Here is a 13,372-nt window from a genome sequence, read left to right on the forward strand (position 1 = left end):
TAATAAAAACATACATAAACCAATATATTCTCCACAACATTACAATATGTTGAACTATATTTCAATAATTTATAGTAATAATCCTAAACTGAAAAAAAAACAAAAATAATATAATCTGTATCAAAATAAGCAAAGGCGTCAAATATTATCAAAATTTAATTTTCATACCGTGTCCACTGATATTGTGAGAAAATATTTATTCGAGATTAAATCGCTTGCTACCGGGGCGGATCAAATAAATCTAGAGATGTTGTTGTTGTGTGTGGACCGAGTTATACCTTTTGTAACTAATATTGTAAATTCATGTATATTAGACAAATGTTTTCCTGATTTCTGGAAGGTCTCAAAAATATTTCTACTTTTAAAAAAGCAAAATATTTCCGATTTTAATGATTTAAGACCTATTAGTATTCTGCCAGTTCTTTCTAAAGTCATGGAAAAGATATTAAATGTCCAAATTAGGGAGTACCTAGATAAATATAATATTTTACCGGCATTTCAGTCAGGGTTTAGATCGGGTCATAGCTGTACCACGGCACTTTTAAAGATCACAGATGATATTATTGAAGCTATTGATCAGGGTAAGGCCACTGCTTTAGTACTTATCGACTACAGCAAAGCGTTTGATCGTATCAATCATACATTACTCTACGCGATCTTAGGCTATAATGGGTTTGACTCTGACGCAATTGATATTATTAAAAGTTATTTAACCGATAGAAATCAATACGTTGAAACGAATAAGGGCATTTCATCTACTGCATTTCAGTTATGTGGAGTTCCACAAGGTTCCATATTGAGACCTGTTTTATTTTGTATTTATACTAGTAATCTCACCAGTTGTTTAAAATATTGCAGTGCTCATTTATATGCTGATGACACGCAACTCTACTTTTCTTTTTTTCCTGAAAGTAAAGAAATAGCTGCCAAGAAAATAAACGATGATCTAAAAGCCTTAATAGATTTTTCAGAAAAACACAATCTGCAAATAAATTCGTCTAAATCTACCTTCTTGATTTTCGGCAAAAATCGCGAAGTATTGCATCAGAGTATGGCTTTGGAAGCTTCCTCAAACAAGCTTTTGCATTCTACTTGTTCCCGCAATTTGGGACTTCACATTGACACCAATATGAGGTATAAACAGCATATAAGTAAGTGCATTCAATTTGCTTATTCTAATTTAAAACAACTGTTTCCGCACAGACACCTACTTTCAACATCTCAAAAAATTACTTTATGCGACGCTCTGGTTTTGAGTCATTTTAATTTTGCCGACGTCGTATATGGTCCATGCTGAGACTCTATGGACAAAGGTCGAATTCAGCGAGTGCAAAAGTCATGCTTGCGATTAATTTACGGCATTCGTCGTGGACATCCTGTAAGTTACATGCTACGACAAACCAAATGGCTTTCTATGGAGGATCGTACAAATCTGCATGCTGCTACTGTATTTCACCAAGTAATACCAAGTAATAACTTTAAATCGCCCCTCGTATCTATTAAATAAAATACGCTATAGAACTGACGTACATTCTTTGAATCTCCGGCATAGAGGTCTAATTTCTCCGCCTTTGCATACCACTATGTTTTATCATCGGTCATTTTCTTATAATATTTATTTAATTTACAACCAGATTCCGGAGGACTTTAAAAATGTATCAACAAGCGTATTTAAACATAAATACAAAAAATATTTATTGCGGTAAAATGGGTATATTTGGCGATCGTCGCGTTTATTAAATATGTATGTATTGGGTATGTTAAAGCTTATTGGATGTTTGGCACTTGTTGGGGGATACCAAGTAATTTATTTTGGATGCAACAAAAAAAACAGAAAAGAAATTATAACTTATTTAATGAAAGAGGTTAAACACGAATCTTTTTTAAATTGCCTTTAGCCTCCTTTTTGCCTATATTATGGTTAAGATGTTTTTTCAATTTTAAAGCATATGATATTTATTATCTTTGTATCTAGTTAAGATATAATATTTTATTGTAAATTGGGCAAATAAACGATGTATTATTATTATTATTATTATTATTATAAACAGCAAAGTTAATTGGATAATTCCAAAAACGCTCTTAAAACTTTAGCACCAGAGCAAACAGATAAGTCACAAGATTGTGAGATTCTATTAGCTTTATTAGACATTACATACAGAGAAGAATATAAGAGTATATTCAGAGAAGAATATATCAGTAATTCAGAACAGTCAATATCCCCACGCAGAATTCTATGCAACAACACAACTAAAGCTTTGTTTCTCCTGAATTCAAGAGATTCCACGGAGAATGTATATGAAATGTATATGAAATGCCCTGTAGAGGGTAAAAACCATCAACTTGAAAAATTAGATACTTAATAAACTTTCGTTGAATTTTTTCCATCATATACTTTTAAATTTCATAGGAAGGGCTCCATATAACAGAAGCGTTTAGTCAAGTTTAGAACATACAAAGCAGTGGCGTAACAACGGTGAAATTTGCTGTGTTCGAAAAATCGTACGGGGCCCCCTACACTAACGGGGGCCCCCTCCGCCCCCTGTTTTTCGGTCCTTGCATATCATAAGTGAAAATACAATCATTTTTCAATCTCAAAATAATTTATTGAATAAAAATATTTTTATAATGAAAATTACATAGGTTTTGTTGTATTAATCAAAAATGCCGAAGATGATTGTCTTAACCAATTAAATTTTACAGTAGGTACGCATAAACATATTCATTAAAAATGTTTCTTTCGTGCTTTGGCTTCTGCAAATGCCTTTATCAACTGACAAATATCAAGGTTTCGTGCAGTTTTATTTTCTATTGACAGTAAACTTAATGAACTTAGTCTTTCTTGTCTCATTGTGGATCTTAGAAAGTTTTTGATGATTTTCAGTTTTGCAAATGATCTTTCTGCACTCGCAATAGTAACTAGGATAATAATAAGAAAATCTCATCCATTTTTCACAAAGAGACCGACGTATACAACAGACGAAAAACAATGAAAAACACAAAGTCACGGTCTCACAACATAACAAAAACATAACACAAACAAACATAAACAAATTTGTTTATTTACTGTTTTGCCAACGTCAGTGGCTTTTTAAGGCCTGATGATGCTCTGAATAGAGCGAAACACGTGTAGCTTTAAGTAAATGTTGTGAGACCGTGACTTTGTGTTTTTCATTGTTTTTCGTCTGTTGTAACTAGGATAGTCAAAAACATCTAACAAGCCGTTATTATTTCTGAGAAGCTAGTACACGATGAATAGTTTTCAAACAAAATGAATTCTAACATTTGTTTCGTTGACTCCATTTTCTTTACACTGTTGCCAAAACAAGCTTTGAAAGATAACAACTGATTTCCTAATTCACAAGAAACATCTTCAGAGTATCTTTCATGAAATTCAGTCGCTGCATTGAATATTTCGCCATCAGACGAACTCGTCAAATACGAAGGAGATACAATGCAAAACGTGCTGTTGATTTTAACGAGACTGCCACTACGTTCTTTCAACTGAGTCGTCAATATATCTAAGGTTCGATAAAAAACATTGATCTTAAAATATTCTTCATCATCAGTGATGGAATGATGGCCACTTTTTTCATCAAACATTATTTTAGGGAGACGTTTTCTTTTAACAGTGAAAACTTCTGCCGTGCCCCACGTTTGCGAAATCGAAATGCTTTTTCGTGAGTTTATATTTTCAATTTATTGTTTCACAATTTAACTTTAGATATTGAAATTGAAAATAAAAAATTTCAATATTAAATTTCGTATTTTGAATTTAAAAATATTTTTTTAAAGAACTTCATTGAATGACGCTAAGATTAGGGATAGAACAATAATTAGTAAATAAAAAGTGCGGATTTGATTGATTAAATCAATTTTTTATGAATTGTTTGAAAAAATTTCATTGGAAAAACTTGAATTATTTTAGCTTTCCAGAAAAATATAAATTTTCCAACTTTCCAGTATATAAAATCTTACTTTTTATGAAATCTCGATGCTTTTCTTGTCATTGTTCTCCGTGAAAAAACCTTAATAAAGTTCAAGGAGCTGAATGTCGGGGCCCCCGACCTGTATTTGCATTATTTGACCAAGACACGAAGATATCTTAATTTTTTAATGCCTGAAGTAGGCTAGATTTACAAACAAAGTGTCCGATTTTCTTTGCTTTAAATATCTTCCCCAGTAGATCATTATCAAATAAAAATGTAGAAAAATGTGAATATGATTTTCAGTAACCATAAATTTGGTAGGGGCCCCATATATTCTATAAAAACTCAAAAACATTAGAAAATATTTTTATAGTTTACGGTCGAAACGAAAATTTTGCGAAAAAAATTTTGATAATCTTGCAAACATTAAAATTATAAAGTATTTGGGGGCCCCCTGCAACTTTACAGGACAGATTTTTCAGGTAATAACTAATTAAATGTTAGGAAAAAGTTTAAATTTAAATAGCCGAAAGTTCTTTAAAAAATTTTCCGATATCAGTCAGCAGTAGTAAGAGGAGCTCTGGGGGCCCGTGTTCGATGGAACACAGTGGAACACCGGTAGTTACGCCACTGATACAAAGCTAAAAAATAACGTTTTTATTGCGTCGGTGTTATTAAAACCCCGACAATTAAATACTAGCGCGATCAAAAACAGATGTTAATAGACCGTATTTAACATCATATTTAACAAACATAATTTAATTCTCTTAAAAAAATATCTTGTCTTTAAGCTTTCTTATATGGAGTGGAATAACAATAAAGAACCGGATACAACAGTAGTCAGAGCCTAGCCTAGAGCCAATGTCTGTGATAAAGTAAAGTAGTTGCTTTTCATAATTTTTACATCTGATATATTAAGATCGTTGATATATTGCAATTGCTGATGATACTCAAATTTATTTTAGTTTCGAGGCAATTTATTACAGGGTTCAATTCTTCATCAATCAAGGTTTAAAAACGCTAACTACTTAACTCCACTTAAGTCACAACTCATGATATTTGGAAATGGCATTTGTTGTGTCTGCTAAAAATTTGGGAATCATATTGGACGATCAATTAAGATTTAAAGAACACTTAAAGAAGATTTTTCAAAAACTTTTTTGGCACTTAAAACTCTTCACAATTATAGACACATATTAAATGTTAGGTTAAGAAAACAACTATGTGAATCCCTTGTGCAATCACACCTTAATTACTGTAATTCGGTTTACGGATTCTCTTTAGATCTTGAAAGTAAATTACGAATTTAAAAGGTTTAAAATGCTTGTCTTAGGTTTTGTGTATGGTTTAAGAAAGTTCGACCATATACACTGGTGGCCAAAAGTAGATTGACAAATTCCATTTTTACGGATATATTTTATCTGAAGCAAAGGAAAAACCGGTTGAGCTTATTAGTGTTCAGGAATGTAAATAGTTTGAAGAAACAAATTCTATAGATTTTTATTGCTTGCACTTTTTCTCAATATTTTTTTTATCAAAATCCAATAATTTTGTTTGACTGCTAGGTGGACAAAATTGGATTGACAAACAACATATTTGTTCAGTCTCTGAGTTTTATGCGTTGGTGTCGATATTAAGATGCGAATAATCGACGATTACCGGAAAGGGGTTAAACAGGTGGATATTGCTCGAAAATTTTCCCTTTTGAGGGCAACAGTAAGTCAAATAATAAAAAAATAATTTCATCTCCATGGAAGTGTTGTTCCTCTAAAAAAACTGGCTGACCAAAGAAGACCACTAGTCGCGTTGACAAATTAATTTTGAAAAAAGAAAACTTGACCCATTCGCAACTTCAAAAGAAATCAAGCTGCATTTGGAAGAAGAAGGTGTGGGTTCAGTTAGTTGTCGTACCATTAGAAGGAGACTTCAATATAGTGAGTTAAAAATAAGACGCCCTGCAAAGAAACCACTGCTAAGTTTAAAAAACGTACGGGCGCGATTGAGCTTTGCTCGAGAACATAGTCACTGGACAGTCTCCGAATGGAAAAAGGTTATTTTTAGTGATGAATCAAAGTTCAATTTAATTAATTGATGGCAAAAGATATGTTTGGCGTCCTGTGAACCAAAGGTATGATCCCAAATATACAGTGTCCACAGTCAAGCATGGAGGTGGTTCCCTGATGGTGTGGGGGTGTTTTTCGGGCTATGGGATGAGTCCACTACACTTGATAGAAGGCACGATGGATCGTTTCATGTATAAAGACATACTGCAGGATGTTATGGTACCTTACGCTGATGAAGTTATGCCACTCAACCACTACTTTCAACATGATAACGATCCGAAACACGCATCCAAGGTCGTTAAGCAATGGTTGACCCAAGAAAAAATTAATGTTATCAAATGGCCGTCACAGTCACCGGACCTAAATCCGATCGAGAACATTTGGGATTACATTGATCGTCACATCCGATGTATAAATTTCAAAAGTAAACAAGAACTTTTTAAAGCTTTGAAGGCATGCTGGATATCCAATTCACACGTCCTATATTGACAATTTAATTAGGTCAATGCCCAAAAAGTTGGTGGAAGTGAGAAGAAATAGAGGCTATGCAACGCATTATTGAATAAAACCCTTTAAATTTTCTATACCTATTTTTATTTTAGTAAGCTTTGAATTTGACAATTTAATTTTGGCCACTTGAAAATTGTTTAGTTTCTTAATTTTTTTTTTATAAAATTGGGTATTACGAATAAATAGTTTAAATATAATTAAACATTACAAATAGACTCCATTGTTTTTTAATCAGGTACTGTCCCACCTAATTTATCATTTCCTAAACCGTGATATAAACAAATTTGGAAAATAAGTAGTTGTCAATCTACTTTTGGCCACCAGTGTATCTCACTTTCATCATGTGTGGTGTGGTGGCTTAGAATGGATTTTCGAGGGCCGTTCTTACAATAAAAATTATTAATGATCCATCTTTCCCTACCACTCTTCAAGAAAGACTGATCTTCCATAGACATATTCATAATTTAAATGTTAGATTTACTGACAGGTTAACGGTTCCACCTCATAGGAGTGCTATATTGCAAAGATCTTTTTTATATAATACAGCAGTAGCATACAATACATTACCAGTAACTCTGTTAAATTTACCGATTAATGTCTTTAAGACTAAATTTAAGAAATATCTGCTAACGTTGCAATTTAATTAGATTAATTTTTAATTAGGTTGTTGTTTATTTTGCTTAAATTTAAGTTCCCAGTCTGAGAAATGTGTTCTGGGTGGTACAGGCTTGGAAAGGAAAGATATATATTTATTTTTATTAATAATATGCTTTAGATATTTATTTAGTTTTCATTTATAGGTATTATAGTTATTGATTGAAAGGTCTCAATCAAGGTGTGCTAATTGGTTCTGTAGAGTAGCTATTAGCTAGACTGCGCCAGTCGTCTACACCTAACATTTTTGTTTTTCAGGTCTGTATGAATCATTATGTTCTAATAAAAGACATTTATTATTATTATTATAATGGTGTACGTCTGAATGCTTTCTAAACTAGGAGATACTAAAAACACTAATGACAATGTAAATTAAACATTGGCAGATGTAGGCGGAAGGCGATGTATGAAGATCTCTGAAGTACTGCCTACAACAATCTCTCCCGAAACTCTAGGACAAGTTCAGACTTACTAGCACATACTTGCAGAAAAGTAAACATGATAGGTAGACAAAATAGTGTACAAATATTTTGTTATCTAATTTGTTATGTATGTCATATTTGACAAATACAAGTTTATTATTGGCAAGATGATTTTAATCTCAATATTAGCAAAATGTGCTTTAAGATACTGAGTAAAAGTATTTTTTTAACAATTTGCACTTACCTAATGCTCTCCTCCAATTTCTGTATATCTGGACTATTTGGATTTTTCAATTTCAGTTCCAAAATGGATAATATTTCGGTGTATTCTGAGTAGGAGCTTTTTTTCAAGCAGTAAACTGCTGCTGATACATCTCCACACCTTATGCAATAATACACCTAGCAAAAATAGAAAAAAAAATGAACCTTAAAACTTTACAAACTGTATTGAGTATAGTTTGTAAAGTTTTTAAAATAAATTACCATGGGCCACAATGGTCTATCGTCGACAAGACCATCCCTTAACCCCATATATTCTCCCTGGAGTCTGAGTCCAACAAAACTTCTCACCAAAGGGTAAGTTCCAGGTATCCCTCCTCTTCCTGCTTGAACCAAATTTTCATTTACTATGTTGTTCATGTAAGTTTTATACCTAAAAGGGTGGTTTTTGTAAAAAAATACATTTTGCATACTACTTGCTTTTACCTGTCCTCCAAGTATTTCTTTCCTTGACCTACAAGATCTAAAATGATGGGTTTACTGTATCTTCCCTTGGTAGGATCATCTGTGTTTGGGAAAGGTGACAACTGCACCATATATTTAATAATTTCCCACATATCCTTCACTCTCTAATAGAAAAAAACTCATAAAAAAAATTGAATTAAACTTTCATAAAAATCCTTACAGCATCTTTAAATTCATTAGAAATCCCATAGAAAACATTGACTAAATTACTTTTTGGCATGCCCCTGATTAAATTTGTGTTATATTCAATCACTTTCGAAGCATAAATCATTTCATTGGGACCCATATGGGAAATATGAGCCGATGGACGTTCTAGTAGGATACTTTGATGTTTTCCTAACTCTATGGGCATTCCGGATCTGCCTCCCAGGGCATTTAAGATTTTGCGTTTTTGTTGTTTCCATTCTGAACATTGATGCTCCCAGGCTTGGACATAGGTGGATTCAAGCATCTTAAATAGAGAAACAATTAATTGAGGAGGAAGCACTACAGCCCAAAATATCTCCACCCTATTTGTTACATAATCACTGTATAATAGTATAATCCCTACATAGTCTCTACAATAGTATTACAATACAATATTTGAGTGAAAGAAAAAAATGTTTATATGCAATTTTGTATCAGTTAAAAACAAAAGTTTCAATTGCTCAACCATTAATCGGATTGTCTGCTTTCTTCAGTCTATATAGTCATTAAAAAATGTTAATCATGAATTCAACCCAATTTATGCTAATTTACCTTCTTAACTTTCCATTACCTAGAACAATGTTTTGAAGTTATGCTTTTGAAAGGCTTGTTTTAAATGAGTAGGTAAACAGTTAAATATTTTGCAACTGGCATATATAAAAGATTGTTGCATGCTAGTCATTTAAACTCTGGGTATTGCAATATTTTGATTTTGACAACATGGTGTAGAAAACCCAAATTTTAAAGACTAGATGTTTTATATTTAGACAAGTAAGTACTTATATTTACCCTTAAACTATTATATACACTTAAACAAATCAGCAGTGGGAAATAACAATAGTAAGCTAAACATACATTAAATTTTTTTTTTATATTATTCCTAATGGTTTTAGGGTTTTGTTGAATGAACTACACCAAGCAACAATTTTATAGCTAAGATAAGATTGTACAAGGGCAAAATAGATTTTAAATCACTATTTTGGTATTTAAACCCATTTTTCATTGTTTCTACAACAAATGTTAATTTCCACTGATTTTTCTTCAGCATCCTTATAATAAGAAAAGGGGGAAATATACTCTCTTTTTTGATAATTAATCCTAAGAATATTTGGGACAAACTAAATTATCATGTTTTGTATATCTTTAATAATTTTTTTGTTCTATGTATAATAAGAATAATAAATTTAGGCATTCAATAAAAATCCTAGAAATATTTTGAGATTCATAACATTGCAATGTTTTTAAACATATATTTAGATTCTAAACTATTACAGTTAATGGGGATTTGGAATACAGGTATTGTATTGGGTCTACCAATAGAAGTGATAGAAGTTTAGTGGGCCATGTACGCAAAATGGTATGTGTCAAAACGCGGATCAAGCGTCAGTTGTTTTAAGTATACTTTGACATTTCATCATGAATCGTTTAAGTCAAGAGCAACGTATAGCTGTCGTGAAAAGGTATTACGAAAATGCGCAATCGGTTAGAGCCTGTTATCGTTCCTTAGAGAAGATTTTGGCCATCGTGGACGGCCTTCTGAGCTTGCAATAAGGCGCACAATTAATAAGTTTGAACGGGAGTACACTCTTCTGGATAATAAGCCACCAACGCGACAAAAAAGTGCAAGGACCGCTGAAAATATCGCCGCTGCAAGAGAAAGTGTTGACGCGAATAACAATGTGTCTGTTTTGCGCCGTTCTCAGCAATTAGGCATTTCACCAATGTCTCTGTGGCGCATTTTGAAGAAAGACTTAGGCCTACATCCATATAAGATGGTTCTAACTCAAGAATTGAAACCTGCTGACCATGGTTTGCGAAGAACGTTTACCGACTGGGCCCTGTTGCAGTTGGAACAAAATGCCGATTTTGGGAAACAAATCATCTTTTCAGATGAAGCCCATTTTTGTCTTTGTGGTGTTGTCAATACGCAAAATTGCCGCTTCTGGTGTCAGAACAATCCCCAGAAATTAGTACAGGTGCCATTACACCCGTTAAAAGTGACTGTGTGGTCTGGTTTGCATGTTGGTGGAATTATCAGTCCATACTTTTTTGAGGATACAGGGGGGCGTACTATGACAGTCAACGGAGAGTGCTACCGCGACATGATAACAAACTTTCTTTGGCAATTGATGGTGGAGACTTCGAACAGAATTGGTTTCAACAGGACGGAGCAACATCACACACCGCCCGAGCCACAATTAATTTATTAAGAGAGCGTTTTGAAGATCGAATAATTTCGCGACATGTCAATATCAACTGGCCACCAAGGTCCTGTGATCTTACTCCCCTGGACTTTTTTCTTTGGGGATATGTGAAGTCGAAGGTGTATTCTAACAATCCTCAAACCATCAATGAGTTCAAAGTTAACATAACTAGGATTATTCGCGAAATTCAGCCCAACTTGTTAGAAAAAGTGATTGAAAATTGGGTTCATCGTCTAAACGTCTGCCGCCGTAGCCGAGGTGGACATCTTAATGATATTTTGTTTAAAACATAATGTTACATAATAAACTACAACATGAAACATCAATCATAGAAATTAACCAGTTAATTTTTATTTTTTAGCAATTTAAACTTATATCATTCTTATTGGTAGACTCTATATATTCAAGTATATTAGTTTATTGTCCAAAAAGCAAACTCAATATCAAGAAATAATTCTACAACATTATATTGATGCTTTACCTACCCTTGGTTGAAATTCATTGGAAGGGGAATTCTCTTTTAAGAAATCTTGATTTCCATGAATACACAATGAGAGTTACACCTGCAGAGCTTAATCTACAGGTTAATGAGCAATTCCTTCTAACCTAAATCTAACCCTGAATCCCTTTTTTATTTCTCTAATTTATACTTATTTTAACAATTATTTTAATCTTTATATTCAGTATTAATTATAGTGTAATTTTTAGATACATAAATGACTCATGTAAACAGATCTATATTTGTAATATATTCATTTAATTTCATATATTGAAGAAAATTGTTTGTTTTAAGAGCCGAGACCTAAAATCTTTAAAAAAATTATAATGGTCACCAGAGGATGTGGCAGAAGAGTCCAGTTGTTTTAAAGCATTACCACTTTTGGACTTTCAAAAAATTGTTTTTTTTTTTAAATTTGTTGCTTATACACTGGAGATTAAGAAAAGTACAAAATTATAAGCAAATTGCAGAATGATAGTAAGAGTAACCAATGATCTAATTCAAATTCAGTATTGAAAAAGTTGTGCCAAATATTAGTTCTGGTTGTATTATTTACAATTTATCACAAATTTGCATATCAATCAGCCTATAATAGGATTTTGCGAAAATATTTAATAGATTTCATTTTAACATAATTTATATTAATAAAAACATAAATAAAAGTAGCATTTTCTTTAAAAAAAGGTCTATAATTCAAAAGCGCAAATCAATATTTCAACAAATCCCTCTGATAATATTCCATAAATTACTGTAATTTTTTTTCCACAGTGGGATAAAAATTCGAGGAACTACACCCAGAACCAGTTGTACATGTTTCACATAATGTGCTGTATAAAATAGGCTGCTGTGTGTTCATTTCTGCATTTATGCACACATAAAATTAAATTTACACTTCACCATATCAACAATAAAATACCAAAACACAATTTCTCTCAGTGATTTGTGTTTTGGAAAAAGAATGTAAATCTAAAATTATTTTATGGTCTGCAAGGTGGCTTAACGCTTCATCACAAAATACTTTAAAAGCCTATCAATATGTTTAAAATTAAAAATGTACACATAAATATTGAGAAAGTATGCCAGAGCTGCATGAAATATTATAAAACAACTTACTTCTCTGTAACCTGAGTCAAAAGCTTCCAATATTTTATTCCGAATTTCATTTTTCAGCTTATTGGCAATATCAATATCATCAATGGGCTCTATGGGTTCGAAAGTCCGTTTTGTGCTGATAGATTCAAGTTTTTGCACAATTTTGGGTAGGTCAATCCCTTTGGAACCCAATAGTAAATTCCTAAAAAGAAATTCCTCGGTTTTGCCTAATACTTCTCAGAAAGGACAATTCAATACAAACCAAATAAAAAAATGAGTCTATAACAAATAATACTTACGCCTGTATATCTTTGGACCCACTTTGTGCCACACGTGAGTAAAGATCATTTGAGGCATCTAAGACTTGCTTTAAAGACCTTTCGACCCGCGGCAATTCCGAGGTGCCCTCCAATTCGTGGGTGAGCTGTTCAGCTTGTTTTAGCAAATCGGAGAAGTCTGCCATTGTTTTGGGTACGACTATTTACGCACTAAACGTTTATTTATCAATAGTTAGACAATTAATTAGACAAAAGTTAACAGTAAAACAAACAAGAAACCGCCAGTGGGAAATTCACTAACTTAACCTCAAATACTCAATGTTTAAAAACACTAAACAGGACGGCTTGTTGACAGCATAATGAGCCGCGACATTGCCAATAGTTTCCTTAATCAAGATTAGTAGGAAGAAGTTTGAGGGGGATTTGGTTACTTTAACGGCGCCGATTCATGTCCAAGGATAGTTCTTCAAAAATACTATAAATTACCGAAAAAAAAGCATACATTAACTACTAAAAAAGGCGAAAAACATAACCTTACATTTGTCAAATATCCACGTCAACTGGCAATATCTTATCTTATTGTCGTTGTTATGGTAACCTTATGACAGACCAGACATTTAAAATTTTTCGTTTGCGTTGGTTAAATCCAAAAGGATAATTAACATACAAATTTGGATTTTTTCAACTATTTTATAATATGATGGTTCAACATGCTGTGTACAAGCCAGGAACTGGCAAAATTGACAAATGTAGTAATGACAGTGTCACAACGGTAATAAAGACACCTGTAA

The 13,372-nt window shown here is 32.6% G+C and overlaps 1 protein-coding gene across 2 annotated transcripts in view; it reads right to left on the minus strand.

Annotated features, from left to right (window-relative positions):
* LOC126740605 (nuclear pore complex protein Nup93-like) overlaps positions 1–13,295 on the minus strand; it is a 24,758-nt gene extending 11,463 nt beyond the window's left edge. The window contains exons 1-8 of one of the 2 annotated variants that reach the window (XM_050446699.1): positions 13,120–13,295; positions 12,883–13,056; positions 12,603–12,791; positions 12,325–12,505; positions 8,483–8,773; positions 8,284–8,426; positions 8,062–8,230; positions 7,823–7,977 (exon numbers count right to left, since the gene is read on the minus strand). In XM_050446699.1, coding sequence (XP_050302656.1) covers positions 7,823–7,977; positions 8,062–8,230; positions 8,284–8,426; positions 8,483–8,773; positions 12,325–12,505; positions 12,603–12,766 — 1,103 coding nt within the window. In that variant the 5' untranslated portion in view covers positions 12,767–12,791; positions 12,883–13,056; positions 13,120–13,295. Of the gene's footprint in view, positions 1–7,822; positions 7,978–8,061; positions 8,231–8,283; positions 8,427–8,482; positions 8,774–12,324; positions 12,506–12,602; positions 13,057–13,119 lie in introns of both variants that reach the window. The other variant, XM_050446698.1, reaches the window with a different exon arrangement.
* Positions 13,296–13,372: the final 77 nt, after the last annotated feature.

This window comes from Anthonomus grandis, chromosome 9 (genome assembly GCF_022605725.1).
Source record: "Anthonomus grandis grandis chromosome 9, icAntGran1.3, whole genome shotgun sequence".
Classification (NCBI taxonomy): domain Eukaryota; kingdom Metazoa; phylum Arthropoda; class Insecta; order Coleoptera; family Curculionidae; genus Anthonomus; species Anthonomus grandis.